Source organism: Phoxinus phoxinus (assembly GCF_949152265.1).
Source record: "Phoxinus phoxinus genome assembly, chromosome: 17".
Classification (NCBI taxonomy): Eukaryota; Metazoa; Chordata; class Actinopteri; order Cypriniformes; family Leuciscidae; genus Phoxinus; species Phoxinus phoxinus.
Window position 1 is genome coordinate 13,550,779 of NC_136892.1, and position 20,988 is coordinate 13,571,766.

Sequence of the window (20,988 nt, forward strand, 5' to 3'; positions counted from 1 at the left end):
ATAAACCCAAATGAACAATGTTGAAAGATACAGTACAACTTACCGAAATGTATATTCCTCATACATAATATTGACCAATCAAACAAACAAAGGGGTCAATAAAACAGCTGGAGAACAATTATGTCACATAACATTTAGCCTACCTCAGGAAAGCCATTTGATGACCATAATTTGGCTAGAAAAAAAGAGCTATAGAGAGTATTTTGCTAAATATGTGTACTTTATTACATATTATATTTTATATAATTAAAGTTATTATAATAATAAAAACTCATATCTCTCTCTGTATGTTTACAGCATTAGGTGAGTTGTTTTTTTCTTGAGAAAAATGAATGCCTATCTTGTGTAGCCTACCTACTATTTATCCAAATGAGTCAATATTAAATCAAGGCACAAGTCTCTCCTGCGCTGGCTCAACTACTGTCTCCTTCCCTTCACGTTTTCTGACAGTCGGTATCGCATAAAAACGAACTTCTTCTTGCTGTTGTTAGAACAGCAGTGTATTACACAACACACCATCGTGCTGTTTAAAAAAAAAAATACAGCGATAATAATACCATGGATAATACCGACCCTGCCTTCCTTTTCAATTGACAGACTGACAGTTGCCGTGGGTTCTATGTCAACAACATTGCCGCCACGAACATTCATGACGTAGATCGAATAAGAACTATACCGACTAAGCTACTGAAAGAGATGCTTCTGTGGCGGGTGGTTGCAGTATTGAGACAAGCTCAAGTGATTTATTAATAAAGAGATCCGACTACGCCACCCTGGGAGCTACCCCAGGGAAAATACTCAAAATACTGAGTCAAGCACACAGGTTCGGTTCCCTCGTAAAGGTAGACAAAAGACGTGAGTATAGTACAAAATATAAACTTTTATTAGTACAAAATGCTTAAAAATGTTGGACACTAAAACCCACAGCAAACACTGACAACCCCACTTCAGATCAAAGAAACACACAAAACAATATAGCAATGATATATATATCTGTAAAGCAAAATACCAAATGACAGCAGGGCTGAGGCTCCCAACGAAGAGGAATCACTGTAGTTCGGTTTTACAAGGCACACGTTCACGCGCACACACACCCGTGCAGTCTAATCACCTATCACACTCAAAGTGTACACTGCACACGATAAAGAAGAACCACCACCACGAGGAAGAGCACTCCGGCTGTGGGACCCCAGCTCCTGCAGTAGAAAAATAACAAAAAGAAACTATACAAATGAACATAGAAATGGTAATAAAAACATTACCAATAAAGCAAAAATAATAAAAAGGAAAAATGATAACCTAAAAGGATCAGTTGGTCTTGAGATTGTTACAAAGCAATTTCAACTCAGTAGATGAGTACAAATGAGATGACGTTACATGGATCTCAAATCACGTGCATTACAATAACCACTTCGTTGGTCTTACAATAAAGCCAGAAAAGAAAAGGAGTTAAATCAAAGGAACAAAAACAGAAGACAATATGAAGCAGGGCACTAAAAACGTCACAATGAGAAATCAAACGAGCAGTCCCCTTGAAGTGATGATCGCGTCAGCGCGGCTGCGTCAAACGCAGCGCTTTAACAGCACTCACGAATCACGGCAGAGAACGAGAGAAATCCCCTGTTATAATGAGGATCGCGTCAGCGCGGCTGTACCAACCGCAACGCTTTAACAGCGTGATCAGCAACTCAGAATCACGGCAGAGAGCGAGAGAAATCCCCTTGTTATAACGAGGATCGCGTCAGCTCGGCTGTACCAACCGCAGCGCTTTAACAACGTGAGCAGCAACTCACGAATCACGGCAGAGAGCGAGAGAAGAATACGAACGAGAAGGAGGATCCTAAAACACAGAAGAAAATGTTACCAGTCATCATACTATCACAATCCCAATCATGGTTGTGTTTTAACACTTACCCTCAGGATATCACGTCAGATCGCATACTTTATAGTCACAGATTGGTCAGTCATACCCATCGACAGCAAAATGGGATACAGGGAATCACGCCTAGTTAGTATGTAAGAAGAGTGTTAACCCCACATGGCCATAACCACTATATAGCGAGCGCTTGACAATAAACATACCTGCAAGGCGAACAATCAGCACATCCAACACAGCGCGAATGGGAAACAGCAGCAACCCATTAAACTGCACTGTTAACAGAGACGATTCCACGTTATGCACACCACAACAATTCCCAGAAATCATAACCCATAACAACAGCGCGCTTACCTACAGGACACAGACACGAGCAATCGAGCTCGACACGAGCAAACAGACGGGGAAAACGGACGTGACACATCCCGGGTGACAACCAATCAGCCTTTATATGGAAAGTACCCCCTGCTGATAGGCCAATATTTGCTGTCAATCAGCTAATCCCGTTACATTCCACCACCAGTTTCTGCAACGTCGCCCCGACGGTGAACCAGACAAACTCCTACCCAGGAACTCTCAGTTCCAAGGCCGAAACAGGGTACCATCCATACTACTCACTATTCGGGACACTGAACCAGTACCCACTGTCCGAGGAAGGTGATGCCTATTAGAGTGTTGACCTGCATTTCTCCGCCCAGTCCTTCTCACCATACCCTCACCATCCTCTAGTGAGTTAGAAGGCACTACCAATGATGGTAAACCCATCTCAACCATAGTACCCTCTGTTACCCCGTAGGTCTCCACATTTCGCAGAGCACCAGATGTCTGAGGGAGGGGAGGAACAATGTCCTGTAACCTCGCCCTACCTCTACCTTGTGGTGTCTCAGTCACCAGGACAAACAGATCCTCATCACACCCCTCTTCCAGGGAATGCACAGACTCAGCCACTGGACTATCCGAACTATCAGACAACCCAATCGGCAGGTCCTGGTAGATCTGAGCCTTTAGCAAAGATCGGTGCACATTCTTGACTTTTCCCAGATCTGTAATGGGAGCAATGGTATATACTGCCCCACCTGCTTTAGGTGCCCTCATTACCTGGTACACCACTGAGCTCCACAGGTCCTGGATTTTACATCTACCCCTCACACTATGATTGCGGAGGTATACCAGCTGACCCTCCTTCAGTGGTGCTTCCTTCACCTGCAGGTCATGCCGGGCCTTTCGCCGACCGGCTGCAGCACCCATCCGTTCACCAGCACCCTTAAACGCCACTTGCAACCGATCCTGCTGCTCCAGAATCCACCTATTAACACCGCCAGCCAATGGCTCTTGGACTCTGCCTAGTAGAAAGTCAACAGGGAGTCTGGGTTCCTGTCCAAACATTAACAGGAATGGGCACTCCCCAGTTGCCTGATGAGGAGTAGTATTGTATGCGAAGAGGACCTGAGGAAGACAAAACGGCCAATCACCCTTTTTGGAGGGCGGCAAAGTGCGCAACAGATCATGCAACGTTCTGTTGAAACGTTCGCACTGCCCATTTCCAGCCGGGTGATATGGTGTGGTACGTGATTTCTCAACTCCATACAGACCACAAAGCTGTTGAATAAGGACGGATTCAAAATTCCGACCCTGGTCGGAGTGGATGCGACCCGGCACTCCGAATTTACAAAACCACTCTACTACCAGAACCTGGGCTACAGTCTCTGCCCGTTGGTCTCTAGTCGGTACTGCCAAGGTATATTTTGTGAAAATATCAGTCATGACCAGTACATTCTCAAGGCCAGACCTCGAAGGCTCCAACACTGTAAAATCTATGGCCACAATGTCGTTAGGCCGAGCAGCCAACAAGTGCCCCATAAAACTACCAGGGGCAGATGGGACACCTTTAGCACACTGGCACCGCTCACACTCCTGGCACCAGCGGGCAATATCTGCCGACATACCAGGCCAGTAGCATCGCTGGCGCACTAGCTGGAATGTACGCTCTACCCCCTGGTGCCCATGCTGTTGGTGAAGCTGGGTCAAGACATCGCATTTCATACTTGCCGGCAATAACACCTGGAAGATTTCCTCCCCCCCATCTGAACGAAACACATGCCGGTAGAGCACTCCATCAGTCTCCACCAGGCGGTCCCATTGCCGGAGCAGAATAATGGACAACCTGGAGAGTTTCTTACGCTCGTCAGGAGTTGGGGGCAACCTGCGCCTCCAGAACACCAACAACTCTCCTATGACTGGGTCTGCTACCTGCTGAGCACCCATGTCACTAATGGAAGTACAAGGAAATGAGGTAACCTGGTTAACCGAGGTCACCAATCCACCTTGGGCAGCTTGCTGCAAGGCCACTGGAACGGCCATACCTGAACACCACGGGTGTGCCCCTCCCGACTCCGGAAAGTTTTGGCGCGACAATGCGTCAGCATTGCGATTGCTTCTCCCTGATCTATACTTGATCTCAAAATCAAAGGACGCTAATTGGGAAGCCCAGCACTGTTCCATGGCACCCAATTTCGCAGAAGTCAGGTAGCTCAGGGGGTTGTTATCAGTAAATACCACGCATTTTTGGCCCAGCAAGTACTCCCTAAACTTTTCAGTCATGGCCCACTTGAGCGCCAAAAACTCCAGTTTCATTGAGCTGTAGTTTGATGTATTGTGCTCAGTGGGCCTAAGACTGCGACTGCCATAAGCTATAGGGCGCACTTTGCCCTGGTGCTCCTGTGAAAGTACTGCCCCTAGGCCTCCATGACTGGCATCTACCTCTAAAATGAAAGGCAGTGAAAAGTCGGCATAGGCAAGCACGGGGGCTGTGGTCAACTTACCTTTCAATCCCTCAAAGCCACACTGACATTCCGAAGACCAAGCTTCAGCAAACTCCTGAACACCCCGCTTCGGGTGCTTTGGGCTTGCCAGCTGGGCCACCAGCCTGTGAAGGGGGGCAGCCAACTTGGCGAACCCCTCCACAAACCGTCGGTAATAACTAGCAAATCCCAAAAATGAGCGCAACTCTGCAACACTGGTGGGACACGCCCATTGAGCAACTGCCTCTATCTTCCCAGGATCAGTAGAAACTCCTTCTGAAGAGATTACATGCCCCAAATAATGTACCTCTTTCTTGAAAAAGGCACACTTGGATAGTTTGGCCTTCAATCCTTCAGCCTGCAGGCGGCTCAGGACAACCTCCATCCGAGCGAGATGTTGGTCCACCGAGGAGGAAAAGACAACAATATCATCAAGATATAAAAGGAGGGACTGGCACTGATGGTCACCGAACAATCGCTCCATCAATCGTTGGAAGGTGCTTGGGGCATTGCACAACCCAAATGGCATCCTATTCCACTCAAATAGGCCAAAAGGGGTGCAAAAAGCAGTTTTAGATTTATCCCTCTCAGCTACAGGTACCTGGTTGTACCCGCTGGCCAGGTCCATGGTAGAAAACCAACGGGCCCCAGCCAGCGAGTCCAAAGTCTCCTCAATACGTGGTAGAGGGAACGCATCCTTCCTAGTCTTTGAATTTAAGCGCCGGTAGTCCACACACATGCGCAGACTACCATCCTTCTTTTTGACCAGGACGATGGGTGACGCATAAGGACTACAGCTCTCTCTAATTACCTGAGTTTCCAACAATTGATTGATATGTGCCTTCACCACCTCGTACTCAGGTGGAGGAATACGCCGGAACCGCTGCCTAACAGGGATGTCATCCAACAAGGGGATCTCATGGGATATCAAATTGGTACAACCCAGATCCCCGTCATTCATAGAGAACACCTGCACATACTTCTCCAGTAGAGCCCTAACCTTACCCTGTTCTTCTTCGGACAGCACTGATAAGTCGAACAGAGCTATCTGTTCTTGTACAGTGGGGGAAACCTGCCCAACCTGCGTGCTCACCTGGGCTGTAACGGTCTTAACTTCAGTAACCTCTGGGGGCAAACTGATCACATCCACCTTATTCACCGTACCAATAACAGTGCTAGCGTACAGCACTACATCTATAGTACCAACGTTTACTACGGGCACATAGACTGTACCACCATCTACTCTTAAGAGAGAAGGAGATGCCAGCAGACCTGCCGGTAGACCAGAAGCCGGTGGTTCGAACAGTACTGTAACGCTCGAATATGTCATCGAACAGGTTGCTGCAACAAATTTCATGGTGCCACCCGAGATGCGACACGCCCGACGTCCCCGCACCCTAACTCGCCCCCCACAATCCGAAACCGACTGAACGTCAACCTGATGGCAATACTGTAAAGCCTGAAGAACCGAATTAGGGGCCTGGGACACTACGGGTAGTTTGAAAAGCGCTGTGCCATGCTGGCCAAAGAGCTCCTGGTAGCAGCGGCTCAGGATGTTCATACCCAACACCCCAGGAACAGCTGCACACACACCACCAGGAGGATCTCGGACCACCAGCACACCGCAGCCCAAAACCACTCGGCCACAAAGCTCCACATCCAATTCCAGATAACCAATATAAGGAATTGAAAGGCCGTTGGCAGCTCGAAGCTGTAACCAATGACACGATCTAAGCCGTTCCTGACCCCATAACCCAAAATTAGCCACGAACCAACTCTCAGTAAGGGTGGACACCATGGATCCGGTGTCCACCAGGCAAGGTACCTGAACCCCACCCATCAATACTACGAGCTGTGGGCAAGTAGACATAAAGCGTGACATAAAATCGGAACCAGATACATTTTCGGAGCCTATCTTTTTCCCAACCAAGTTGCGGCCCTGAGACTCGGTGGGAATTAGTTTTCCGACGGCTGCATAGACGATGACTGTCCACCCCTCGTTAAAGCAGAATTCACACGGGCTGATGGCGGAACCAATATCCGCTCCCCCTCGCAATCCCTGGCAAAATGACCAGGTTGCTGACACCTTCTGCAAATTAAATTAGCCTTAAATGGTCGCGACCGTAACGGGGGATTTTGCAGCTGAGCCATACCTTGAGTTAACTGGTTCAATTGTTGCTGCTGCTTTCTAAGCATATCCCGTAGTTCACTTATTTCTGACACTGCTGAACCGCTGCTATTACGATGCTGATGTCCCTGCACCCCATATTGAATGCCATAAGCGGATGGGACAGACTGACTTCGACCACGCATTCCACCAGGCATGCCTTCTCTTTCCCAACGAAGAGCTTCACTGCGAATATCGAACAAGGTAGCAGTGGGTTGACGACGCACTAGTTGCTTAAGTTCACGTCGAAGAGCACAATCGTTAACATATTCAACAAACTGGTCTCTTAGCAAAATTTCACTATTAGGCATACCATGAGGCGACTGACTTTTAACTTTTTCCAGAAGACTCATCAGGGCCAAGGAGAATTCCACCAATGTCTCCCCCTCCTGCTGTCTTCTGGAAAAGAACGACTCCTGAAGCGCTACATAAGACTTTGTGCAACCATACAAATCACGCAAAACCTGAATAATTTGATCCGGATCCTCCCTCTCGTCCCTAGACCGGTAACGGATCTCCTCCCTCGCTTCTCCCTCCAGATGATCAAACAAGAAAAATGCCTGATCCGCTGTAGACAGATGGCGAAGCCGCATACAAGCCTGGGCCTCCTCCACCCACTCATTGATGCCAATGCCTGACCGGCCACTAAACTTTGCGCACTTACGATCCCGGGGAATGAAAACAAACCGCTCCGGGGCCGACGCACCAGCACCAATACGTGGGGGATCCGCAGCCACAGGAATAGCAACATTAGATGGACCCGGCTGTGCAACGGACACTGGCTCTTGCCGCAGCCTTTCATTATCAGCTTTTAGTTGAGCTACTAAATCTCTTAACTCACGCAATTCATCCTCCATTTCTGTAACTGCACAAGCACTTACCACAAATATAACGCAAGATTGACTTGTGCAGAGCAACCACAAAAAGGGACTGCCACGGTCTGCTCGTTTGGTTCCTACAGAAACACAAAGAAAGGAAAAAAAACAAACACAACAAAAACACCCACGTCTCTATACTACACAAGAGGGAACCCTGCCGACTGCGCCAGAATGTGGCGGGTGGTTGCAGTATTGAGACAAGCTCAAGTGATTTATTAATAAAGAGATCCGACTACGCCACCCTGGGAGCTACCCCAGGGAAAATACTCAAAATACTGAGTCAAGCACACAGGTTCGGTTCCCTCGTAAAGGTAGACAAAAGACGTGAGTATAGTACAAAATATAAACTTTTATTAGTACAAAATGCTTAAAAATGTTGGACACTAAAACCCACAGCAAACACTGACAACCCCACTTCAGATCAAAGAAACACACAAAACAATATAGCAATGATATATATATCTGTAAAGCAAAATACCAAATGACAGCAGGGCTGAGGCTCCCAACGAAGAGGAATCACTGTAGTTCGGTTTTACAAGGCACACGTTCACGCGCACACACACCCGTGCAGTCTAATCACCTATCACACTCAAAGTGTACACTGCACACGATAAAGAAGAACCACCACCACGAGGAAGAGCACTCCGGCTGTGGGACCCCAGCTCCTGCAGTAGAAAAATAACAAAAAGAAACTATACAAATGAACATAGAAATGGTAATAAAAACATTACCAATAAAGCAAAAATAATAAAAAGGAAAAATGATAACCTAAAAGGATCAGTTGGTCTTGAGATTGTTACAAAGCAATTTCAACTCAGTAGATGAGTACAAATGAGATGACGTTACATGGATCTCAAATCACGTGCATTACAATAACCACTTCGTTGGTCTTACAATAAAGCCAGAAAAGAAAAGGAGTTAAATCAAAGGAACAAAAACAGAAGACAATATGAAGCAGGGCACTAAAAACGTCACAATGAGAAATCAAACGAGCAGTCCCCTTGAAGTGATGATCGCGTCAGCGCGGCTGCGTCAAACGCAGCGCTTTAACAGCACTCACGAATCACGGCAGAGAACGAGAGAAATCCCCTGTTATAATGAGGATCGCGTCAGCGCGGCTGTACCAACCGCAACGCTTTAACAGCGTGATCAGCAACTCAGAATCACGGCAGAGAGCGAGAGAAATCCCCTTGTTATAACGAGGATCGCGTCAGCTCGGCTGTACCAACCGCAGCGCTTTAACAACGTGAGCAGCAACTCACGAATCACGGCAGAGAGCGAGAGAAGAATACGAACGAGAAGGAGGATCCTAAAACACAGAAGAAAATGTTACCAGTCATCATACTATCACAATCCCAATCATGGTTGTGTTTTAACACTTACCCTCAGGATATCACGTCAGATCGCATACTTTATAGTCACAGATTGGTCAGTCATACCCATCGACAGCAAAATGGGATACAGGGAATCACGCCTAGTTAGTATGTAAGAAGAGTGTTAACCCCACATGGCCATAACCACTATATAGCGAGCGCTTGACAATAAACATACCTGCAAGGCGAACAATCAGCACATCCAACACAGCGCGAATGGGAAACAGCAGCAACCCATTAAACTGCACTGTTAACAGAGACGATTCCACGTTATGCACACCACAACAATTCCCAGAAATCATAACCCATAACAACAGCGCGCTTACCTACAGGACACAGACACGAGCAATCGAGCTCGACACGAGCAAACAGACGGGGAAAACGGACGTGACACATCCCGGGTGACAACCAATCAGCCTTTATATGGAAAGTACCCCCTGCTGATAGGCCAATATTTGCTGTCAATCAGCTAATCCCGTTACACTTCCAAATGTCATAGATCCTCTTCTTAATATCATTAATTCGTCTTTGTCTCTAGGATACGTACAAAAAACCTTTAAGCTGGCTATGATTAAACCGCTTATTAAAAAAACGCAACTTGATCCTACAGAATTAGTCAATTACAGGCCGATGTCGAATCTGCCTTTTCTGTCAAAGATACTAGAAAAAGCAGTATCCTCACAACTGTGTTCTTTTCTAGAAAGAAATGATATCTGCGAGGATTTTCTCTTTTTACAAATTTCTCACAAATGATTTGCTCTTATCATCCGATCGTGGTTGTATCTCTCTATTAGTGTTACTCGATCTTAGTGCTGCATTTGACACTATTGACCACAACATTCTATTAAATAGACTCGAACATTATGTTGGCATTAGTGTAATTGCACTAGCATGGTTTAAATCATACTTACCTGACCGTTATCAGTTTGTAGCAGTAAATGAAGAGATGTCTTATCGATCACAAGTTCAGTATGGCGTACCACAAGGCTAAGTACTAGGACCGCTGCTGTTCACTCTGTACATGCTACCCTTAGGAGATAGGAAACATGGAATTAGCTTTCACTGTTATGCCGATGATACCTCAGCTGTATATTTCTTCAAAACCTAACGAAATCTACCAATTCACAAAATTAGCAGAATGCATAGCTGATATAAAAAATTGGATGACTAGTAATTTCCTACTACTAAATTCTGAAAAAACAGAGATTCTAATTATTGGATAAAAAACTCTCACGTAATAACCTAGAATACTGTCTAAAACTTGATGGCTGCTCTGTTAAGTCTTTGTCGTTGGTTAGGAACCGGTGTGCTCTTTGATACCAATCTTTCATTTGAAAGTCATGTGTCTAGTATCTGTCAAACCGCATTTTTCCATCTTAAAAATATATCTAAATTATGCCATATGCTCTCATTGACAAATGCAGAAATATTAGTTAATGCGTTCATGACCTCAAGGCTAGATTATTGTAATGCTTTAATGGGTGGTTGCCCTGTACGCTTAATAAACAAACTACAGCTAGTTCAAAAATGCAGCAGCTTGAGTTCTTACCAGAACCAGGAAGTATGTCCATATTAGCCCGGTTCCGTCAACACTGCATTGGCTCCCTATTAAACATCGTATACATTTTAAAATATGTAGACGTGAAGGACTATAATGCTCTTAAGGCATTATAGTCCTTCACGTCTATTGCGATCTCAAAATTCCGGCCAGTTGATAATACCTAGAATATCAAAATCGACCGCTGGCGGTAGATCCTTTTCCTATTTAGCACCAAAACATTGGAACAGTCTTCCTACCATTGTCCAGGAAGCAGACACACTATGTCAGTTCAAAGCTAGATTAAAGACACGTCTCTTTGACCTAGGATTCACATAATGCATTATAGACTTCTATAATTCAATGTTAGGCTGCATAGATTAGGTCAGCTGGAACTGGGAACACTTCCAATAAATCGATGCACTCGTTACATCATAAGAAGAATGGCATCTACGCTCATTTTAGTGTCTTTGTTTATCCCGAGGTTTTCCCGCAGCCTGCCGGATCCAGGCCGTATCCAGATCTGACGAAGGACCTTCGTTTGGACCCGATGACAACGCAGTGCTGAAGTGCCAACTAGCCTCTCCCTATGGAGGATCCCTGTACCACTCTACAGATCAATCTCTGTTACCTTAAATTATTCGTTTATCACTGTAAAGCTGCTTTGAAACAATCTACATTGTTAAAAGCGCTATATAAATTAAGATGACTTGACTTGACTTGACTTGACTCAGCTGGCCGCTGAGAGAGTACCGCTTCCACTGGATGGAGATCATTTTTTGGATCTTTTCAAAGGAAGTTGAAGGCAATTCTGGAATCAATACTTACTCCATTTGAGGATATCTCCAATTGGACCAGGAAATCGAAGGAGAGTGTTTCTGTAGCCAGGGGAGTCCCAGGCAGGCTTGGGAGGGTTACTTTAAAAATGTATTCTGTTACAGTTAAAAATGACTTCATAAAAAAATATTGAGTAACCTAATCCAAGTACCACAATGTGAAAGTAATGTAATCTGATTACTTCAAGGTCAAATATATATATATTTTTTTAAAGATAACTTTTATTTATTAAAGGGGGGGGGGGGGGTACAATTGTGTTTCATGTATTCAGAGTTGTTTACAGTGTTAAAGAGATGGATTCTCATGCTAATAATGGCCAAAGTTTGAAAAGTTATTTTGAACGAATAACAGAGAATTTCTGTGCTGAAAATCATACTTCCGGGTTGCAACACGTTTCGGCTGGTTTTTTTCTATCGTAGATCTAATGACGTAGCCTAGAGTGGAACTCCTTATATGAGCATTGCTCTCGGAAAAGCGCGTTCACGCACACGTCGACCAGAGGAGAGAAAAGGCTTGTTTGAGATGCGCCTTGCCTCGCCTGAAATGTCTGCGAGAGTAGGCGGCTGCAGTGAGAGGAGGAGTGAAAAAAGTCCAGGCAAGCCGGACAATTCTCTCTTCCCGTAGTGGATCTGACACCTGTGAGATCAAAGATGGATATCGCGGGATTCACGCTCGTGCAGTGTTGCTAATAAACTGGATGTAATTTAAGTTCTGTTTCTTTTATTAGAAAATAAATATAATGAACAAGACACTCAACGTTATTGTTATTACATACCAAAGACGTGTTTATCAATAATTTTTACTTTAATTACATATGTTTTATAAACATTTTTTAATAAATATGACAACAATCATATAGAGATCACTATCTGGTCAGAGAGTTTGGGAATACTCACACATAATTTATACATAAAAACACGAAATCAGAGTTTTAAATTCAAACATTTTAAAAGAGAACAATACATCACGGTTGTTTAAACCAATGAGCATTAAGCTGTGTCGTCAGCAAGTCGTTTCCCATCGTGCTTTTGATCAGCGCAGTCGGTGGAGAGCAACTGCGCGCAACTGCAGAATCCGACACGTGCGCCTTGCGATCGCGAGAGTGTTTTGACATACGTCAGCATGACATCAGAGCCAGGCGGACGGCTCTCGGACACTTTTCTAACCGGCATGCATCTCGGGCTGATCACCGGTGATCGGTTCTGCGCAGATTTTGCTCATCTCAAACAAGCCTAAAGACCGCGCTCATCGACGCGCTACTACCGGAAATCATCAGCAGCAGCGCTAAATAGGAATGGTTGATGTCAAGAATGTCTCCAAAAAAGTGTGTTTTGGGATGTGAGGGAAAGTTTACCTTGTTCAGTTTCCCAAAGAACCCAGTGTTACTGGAACAGTGGATGCAGTTTGTATTTCCAGGACAGCAAAGGAGTGTGGCAAGTGTGGCAAGTGCGGTGGCAAAGGAGTGTGGCGAGAGTGGCAAAAGGTAAGCAAACCTTCCCGCGCGCTACCGCAGCCGCTTGACTCTATAGCTCCGCCCACGCCCAGAATCAAGGACCTCGGCTTTTTCCGGATAGAATCGGAAAGCTGTATTTTTATTTTATAAATATGATGAAACTATAGACTTTTTGGAGATATGAAGGACGCACTATTACTCTATAGGTACTCAAGATTAACATGAGATTGACTGAAACTAAGTATTTTACCCCCCCTTTAAGCATTTCACAGCCCTGAATATATATTCATGTAAAGGACTATACAGACATCTAGTGGCTACAGTATGGTATTACAGATTATTTTGTTTTATTTTTAACTAACATGTACAAGGAAAAAATAAAAATAAAAACACAACATTTACAAATTCTACACACAATCTACAATCTACAGTAAAATAGGCCTACATGTTGACTAAATCCGTGATCTTTCTTAATTTGCCTGATTGAACTTGGGCCGTTAGTGAGTTTCTCTCGAAGTAGTTTGGTCTCTCTGCGAAGATCCCATTTCCTCTCCTCCGTCGAACGACTCCGTTCCCTCCTTCAGAGAAACGAGGGTTACCATACGAAACCGAGATGTTTACTGTTCACAGTTGATGATAATGACGTTCCCCTCGATCCTACCCACCACCACCAGTTTGGCCCCTGTCCATCCATAGGGGGTAGGCTCCACCCCTGCCTTCATCTTCAGGCAGGGATTAGCCAAATCTACATCCTCATGATTCGGACTAAGGACGGGCCCTACGCCAAATAACTTTTCTATGCAACTAAACACGAATCACTGTAGCTCACTCACTACCATCTGTTAATACAGTACAGAATAAAGACCATGCAAACATTCACCTGCCTGTGTTTCTGGTAGAACTAAAATTCAAGAAAATATGTAACTTAGAAATAAGGTGAAGAACTAAACAGAACACAAACCTGACAAATATATCCTGAAGGACTTCAATTAAATATCGCACTAATACTAAAAAAGTTTCTAGTATTAGTTTAAGTGACTCACCAATATTATATATTAAGATTTGTTCAGGATAACATTAGCAGCTGCTAAATAGATTAAAAGGATATTTCACCGCTGGAAAGGTGAATGTGTATTTATTTATGTTTCATATAATTTATGTAGTGGAAATGTGAAATTATTTTAGAAGTTGGTTCCTTCTAGACTGAGAAAAGCCAGAAAATGTATTTTTGGCTCATGTGGATGAAAGACAACAACTCCCAGAATGCACTTGCTTCGCTGCCCTACGAGGCCACTCTTGAGCCACGCCTACCGGTTACAGAGGGCAGTATCGGAATAATTGATACAAAGAGGCCACTCAAAACTGAAAAGACGCCGGTTTATCAAGAGTCTTTGTGACGAGTTAGTCCGCCACATCTCGAGTCTGCAGCTCTTCCCCCTGACCGCCAAGCAGGTCTTGCTCCTCTGCTGCAGCAGCTGCTCCGGCCACCTCTTGTTTCTCCATCATCCACAACTGTTCCTCGCTGTATTGCGGCTCGTACAGGTAACCACGAGCATCGGACATGTCCGGCCGTGATTTCGGGATCGCACATGGTGTCCGGGGTTCAGTCGCCTTTAATTACAGTATGTTTACATTATTATTTGACACTGTGACGTACGTGTCAGCTTTGCTGGCAAATAATAATAATTGAATTTAATTATTACACCTTTCTACGATCGCCATTAATTATGTTTACATTATTATTTGACACTGACACATACGTGCCAGCTTTGCAGGTCATGAATTCTGCTTCACACGGATCCCAACCGTGACGAAAACACAGGAAATTTCTTAGCAATGCTAAAACGCACATCAACCGATCACTTGTTTAGCGTTCATGTAAACACTACATTAAGATTCACCAATCGGAGTGAATTCAGTCCAATTGAAGCAAAAGGTGCATGTGGACATGGTGTATGGCGACCGTGGAGAGCGGGGGCCGAGTCCCGGACATTTTGAGCGGTCTCGAAATCACGGCCGAACATGTCCGGGATGAAGAGGACGTATGGTCACCCCTACTACTCAGCATTCTCCACAGAGCAAGAGCCTGTTAGCTTAGCTTAAAAAGATGGCTGACACTATTTGTACAATCTGAGATCTCTATGGGCGGGCTGAAAACATGCGGAACTAGCTCCTACTACTGGCTGTAGTTTTTAGCCTCTGGACAAAAAAAAAATCCTCCGATGACGAAAAATTAAGATTTTTGTGTCATCGGAGGATTTTTTCCAAACAAAAAATACAGAAATCTCTCTTCTCAGGGGGACATGAGGGAGGGAAGCACGGTCATTCGAAAATACTACTGGGTTTATACTAATACAAAGCGTAATGCTAATTGGTGAAGTATCCATTTAATGATTATTTGTTATTGTTGCAATAAGATTGGATTATGTAATAGAGATAAGGCATTGAAATATAAGAGAAGTATCATAGTAAGCATCAGAGGTTGCCATGTGTTCATTGGGAAAGTTTTCAGTTTTAATAAAGGCTAAACAGATTTAACAGGCCATCAAAATTTAATTACACCATTATTTTTGTCTTTTCATTTGGTTTTTAAAAAACCTCCGCAATTTAGCAATATTAAACAAGAAAGAATTCCGCTGTGAAAATACATTTACAGAGAACACAAAGGAATTCTCAATGTTGTGCTTAATTATATAAATATATACCGTCATGGCCAAAATTGTTGGCACCCCTGGTAAATATGATCAAAACTGGCTGTAAAAAATAAATCTGCATTGTTTATCCTTTTGATCTTTCATTCAAAAAATTGGCAAAATTCTAACCTTTCATTGAAGCAAGAGAATTGAAAGTGGGGCTAAATCACATTATGAAATAAAAAAATTTCTCCAAAACACGTTGGCCACAATTATTGGCACCCTTTTATTAAATACTTTTTGCAACCTCCTTTTGCCAAGATAACAGCTCTGAGTTTTCTCCTATAATGCCTGATGAGTTTGGAGAACACCTGACAAGAGACCATTTTTGTTTTGATTTTGATATTTGTTTTTGGATCACTGTCCTGTTGGAAGATCCAAACATGGCCCGTTATAAGATTTCTAGCACAGTCTGTTAGGTTTCGATTTTTTATCTGTTGGTATTTGATCCAATCCATGATGCCATGTATCTGAACAAGATGTCCAGGACCTCTGGCAGAAAATTAGGCCCACAGCAGTAAAGATACAGCAGAGTATTTCATTTTACACATGGGGTACTTTTTTATCCCTGTGTGCACCAAACCCATCTTAAGTGTTTGCTGCCAAAAAAGCTATTTTTTTTGTTTCATCTGACCATAGAACCCGTCCCGTTTGAAGTGCCAGTTGTGTCAGGTACTTTTTCAAGCGTTCTATGGACAGAGGAACCAAAAAAATAGCTTTTTTGGCAGCAAACACTTAAAATGGGTTTGGTGCACACAGGGATAAAAAAGTACCCCATGTGTAAAATGAAATACTCTGCTGTATCTTTACTGCTGTGGGCCTAATTTTCTGCCAGAGGTCCTGGACATCTTGTTCAGATACATGGCATCATGGATTGGATCAAATACCAACAGATAAAAAATCGAAACCTAACAGACTGTGCTAGAAATCTTATAACGGGCCATGTTTGGATCTTCCAACAGGACAGTGATCCAAAAACAAATATCAAAATCAAAACAAAAATGGGTCACTGAGCACAAAACCAAGATCTGCAATGGCCAACCCAGTCCCTGGCCTGAACCCTATAGAAAATGAGTGGGCTGAACTGAAGAGAAGAAGCACCAACATGGATCTGGGAATCTGCAGGATCTGGAGAGATTCTGTATGGAGGAATGGTCTCTGATCTCTTGTCAGGTGTTCTCCAAACTCATCAGGCATTATAGGAGAAAACTCAGAGCTGTTATCTTGGCAAAAGGAGGTCGCAAAAAGTATTTAATAAAAGGGTGCCAATAATTGTGGCCAACGTGTTTTGGAGAAATTTTTTTATTTCATAATGTGATTTAGCCCCACTTTCAATTCTCTTGCTTCAATGAAAGGTTAGAATTTTGGCAATTTTTTGAACGAAAGATCAAAAGGATAAACAATGCAGATTTATTTTTTACAGCCAGTTTTGATCATATTTACCAGGGGTGCCAACAATTTTGGCCATGACTGTATATATATATATTAAAAGAAAAGATAAATAAACAAATGTAACAAGAATTTGAGTTTTAAGTGACTCACTAATTATATAACATGTTTTGGAGCAGAATCGTGCCTTTTCCTATGTGACCAGCAACACACCAATCACAGCAAAGAGTGTATGCACTCTTAGGATGACAACACAAAACTTGACACACATTTAAAATGACCAAGCAAACTAATCTTTATTCAGAGAAAAGAAGATTATGCTCCTGTAAGGTGTTATAGTTTGTATTATATGTTTTTTCTGTTAGATATAGTTTTATATCTTATATATATATTTACCTGTATGTTTTGTTTAGATTACAGATGGACAACCAAACATTCAAATACAGTGTGCTACTGGTGGAGGGACTGCAAGTTACAAATGAGTCAAGTTTACCTGCATTTATCCTTATTTTGATGGTTTACATATTTGTAATGGTATCTAACATTGGGATGATGATTCAGATCACAGCAGATAAACATTTACACCAGCCTATGTATGTTCTTTTCTGCAACTTGACACTGAACGATGTTTTGGGGTCAACTGCTCTTTTGCCACAATTGTTGAGGGATTTCTTAAAAGATCCCTCAGAACGTTACATCACATATGTGGGGTGTGTTATTCAAGCTTATTGTTTACATTTGAATGGTACAGTATCTCACACTGTGCTAATAATCATGGCCTTTGACAGATATGTGGCCATATGCAATCCACTGCGATACCCAACAATAATGAGCAATAACATGGTGGTTAAACTCTCGGCAGGAGCCTGGGGTACTGCAATAGTGCTGGTGGGAATTCTGATCGGCCTCAGTGTGCGCCTGTCTCACTGTAGATCCGTGATTCAAAACCACTTTTGTGACAATGCTTCGATATTTAAACTGTCCTGTGAAGATACAGTTATTAATAATGTATATGGATTAACTTTTACTGTGGTTTTAAATGCCTCATCAATGTGTAGTGTGGCATCAACATACTTCAAAATAGCAATGATCTGCTTTAAAGGCAAAAACAAAGCAACCAACAGCAAAGCCATAAAAACCTGCAGCACTCACTTGACTGTTTATATAATCATGCTGATCTCTGGATCTGTCGGGATTTTTCTCCATCGTTTCCCTGTATATGCTGAAACTAGGAAAATATCCATTTTAATGTTTTATGTTTTTCCACCAATGTTAAACCCTCTAATATATGGTTTACAAGCCAAGGAATTAAGACAACGAATCTTAATTTTTTTTAGAAATTAAGTTAATACAAAGTGATTTCATTTATTTATTCATGTCCTTAAAATAACTCTACCAATTTTTTGAAAATAATAACTTTTTTATTTTACTATTTTATTGTGTGTATAGGCATGTGCAAATTCTAAGAACAATTAGCATTTATGGTAAATATGTCTCTACAGAAAAATACTGTAATTCACATACAAGGCTTATCACATAAGCAGCAGCTAAAAAGGTTAATGATGTGTTATTGTTGCAAGAAGCTTGGATTGGGTAATAGAGAAGAGGCATTGAAAAAAAAAAAAAAAGAGTATCCAGTATATATTAGGTAAAGAGTTACCATGTGTACATTGGGAAAGTTTTGAGTTTTAATAAAGGCTAAAAAGATTTAACAGGCCATGATAATTGAATCACACCATCCTTTTTGTCTTTTCATTTGGTTTTTAAAAAAACTACGTAATTAAGCAATATCAAACAAGAAAGAGTTACATTGTGCAAATATACTTACACAGAACACAAAGGAATTATTCATATTGTGCTGAATTATTAAAAACATGCTTAAAAGAAAAAAAGCGATGGGCAATTGATTTTTATAAAACAAATGCCATGAAGGTGATTGTATGTCAGGGACAAATAGATAACACATCCATGTTGTATCCGTCTTATTTTTAAAATGTTCACAAAATCTTGACTTCACACATGCTATACTGTAGTGTATGAAGCTGAATTCATGAGGGTTCATCTGAACAATGAACACATTCTTGCTAGAGACTATTAAACCCCCGTTGTGTTCTCTCCGACACCCGACACCAAACAAGAAGACCTTCCGGAAGTGAAAAGCGGAAATGCTTATACCAGTGTTCGAACCGGAAAACAGGTCTAAGCATTTCCGCTTTTCACTTCCGCAGCGGTATTTGATCTCTGAGGTGCGGTGATCTCTGAGGTAACTGTTAATTTTCTGTTAATTTTTGCTTATTATAATAACATTTTTTTTTTCTGATCAAACTTTAGAGTAAAACTAAAAAAAAAAAAAAAAGGCGTAAACCTTAAATCCTTTGTCTAATAGAGTACTCGGGGCTCTGGACGTCCGTTTGGCAATACGGTGTACATCGGAAATTGATAGTATGGGTAGCTCCTGGAAAGGTCGCTATTACTACGCTGTGTTTACCTCAGTAGCTGGAAGTAGTTATACCCGTTTTGTAGAATGTTGCGCATAACCCGTATTTGGAGATTTCCATGCATCATAAACTATGGAGATGATGCCTTGACAAGACAAAGAGAACTTTGGCGCCTCAGATTCTCAGACGATCATTGGTTGTTCGCGCGACAAGAGGCGTGAACCCAGCCCTTCTATAAAACTACAGAAGGCTCTCTTCCGCTCTCGGACCCCTTTTCTACAAGCAGCAAACACGCAACTCCACGCGCGCCCGGCGCTCGTCGGACACGTGTTCACGATCTTCTTTTCTTTTCTTTAGTCTTAGTCTTTTGTTTTTGTTTTCAAATTCTCCTTTGATCGCTTCCACCTAAGAGTGAAACGAACTTAGCCTGAATTATTCCTTCGGTAACTTCACTTTTAAGAGACCTTCAAATCTCCCGCGACCTGCGCGAGCTGCGGAAACACGAAGGAACGCGAACGCAAAGGAACTATGCTAGTATAACTCCAACGAGCTTTTAAACTAAGACTGTTTACCCCCTCTTAGGGAGATTTAATTCCGTGTTGGCTTTCACAGGTTTTGTGTTTGAAAATTTTCTATCTTACAATAATTTCGGTGATCTCTATCTCTCTCTCCCTTCTGCACTTTCACTCTACGAGACGGCAGGTCTCACACCCAAATCTCAGCGCGCCCGGCACGTTCCTGCTCCGAGTCGGCCTAAGTCGTTAGGCCTTCCTGCAGCTCTTCCCCCTGACCGCCAAGCAGGTCTTGCTCCTCTGCTGCAGCAGCTGCTCCGGCCGCTTCTTGTTCCTCCATCATCCACAACTGTTCCTCGCTGTATTGCGGCTCGTACAGGTAGCCACGAGCATCGGACATGTCCGGCCGTGATTTTGGGTTCGCACATGGTGTCCGGCCTCTCTCTCTCTCTCTCTCGCTCTCTCTCTCTCTCTCTCGCTCTCTCTCTCTCTCTCTCTCGCATCTCCGCGCGTCTGCTACGAGTCGTCCTCACACTCTCTCTGATTCTCTCTCTTTCATTTTGTACATGTAGCCTATGTATTAAGTGTGTAAATGTAGAATTCTGTATTCGTTAGTCTCATTTTATTAAATACTGTGTGCATTGATTGACTCTGTCTGCTCATAATTCAAAAGTCACTGAAATGTCGATCCAAGCTACAAAGCTTTACAAACTCGTTACGATTGTAATCTAACTTTTATAAGCACCGGAGGGTTATTTTTCATGGCCAGAGAAAATACTTTTCCCGTGTTTATAAGACTTGATGATTTTTCTTGAGAATCGATAGAAGTAGTCGTACATCTGTCTGCCGGACAGACCGATGGTCCGATAAATGAATTAATTCCAATAAAAGTTATCTCATATGATCGATCTGTAATCTGGACTATTGATATATTAATGACGAACCATAATTCATTGTGGTGATCATTCATATATACAATTGATCTATTTTCAGCTTCGATAATTGAATGTAACCGTAATATGCGATATATTAAT

At 42.9% G+C, this 20,988-nt stretch overlaps 1 protein-coding gene and 2 long non-coding RNA genes across 6 annotated transcripts; 1 reads left to right on the top strand and 2 right to left on the bottom strand.

Moving 5' to 3' along the window:
* Nucleotides 1-1,058: 1,058 nt before the first annotated feature.
* LOC306984679 lies at nucleotides 1,059-2,203 on the bottom strand. Of its 2 annotated transcripts, none has more exons than XR_013794597.1 (3): nucleotides 2,083-2,203; nucleotides 1,915-2,005; nucleotides 1,059-1,196 (listed from the first exon to the last, which is right to left on the bottom strand). It is a non-coding gene; the product is annotated as an uncharacterized lncRNA (long non-coding RNA). The 2 variants fall into 2 exon arrangements; XR_013794598.1 differs by lacking the exon at nucleotides 1,059-1,196 and adding an exon at nucleotides 1,725-1,840.
* A 6,046-nt stretch (nucleotides 2,204-8,249) lies between these two features.
* LOC306984678 lies at nucleotides 8,250-9,529 on the bottom strand. Of its 3 annotated transcripts, XR_013794594.1 has the most exons (4): nucleotides 9,422-9,529; nucleotides 9,274-9,342; nucleotides 9,106-9,196; nucleotides 8,250-8,387 (listed from the first exon to the last, which is right to left on the bottom strand). It is a non-coding gene; the product is annotated as an uncharacterized lncRNA (long non-coding RNA). The 3 variants fall into 3 exon arrangements; XR_013794595.1 differs by lacking the exon at nucleotides 9,422-9,529 and having other exon boundaries at nucleotides 9,274-9,394; XR_013794596.1 differs by lacking the exons at nucleotides 8,250-8,387; nucleotides 9,422-9,529 and adding an exon at nucleotides 8,916-9,031 and having other exon boundaries at nucleotides 9,274-9,394.
* A 7,895-nt stretch (nucleotides 9,530-17,424) lies between these two features.
* LOC306984676 (olfactory receptor 13C9-like) lies at nucleotides 17,425-18,348 on the top strand (the record flags this gene model as incomplete). Its single annotated transcript, XM_079586194.1, has 1 exon — nucleotides 17,425-18,348. One exon carries the CDS (start codon nucleotides 17,425-17,427, stop codon nucleotides 18,346-18,348), a length of 924 nt encoding a protein of 307 aa, XP_079442320.1.
* Between the last annotated feature and the right edge of the window lie 2,640 nt (nucleotides 18,349-20,988).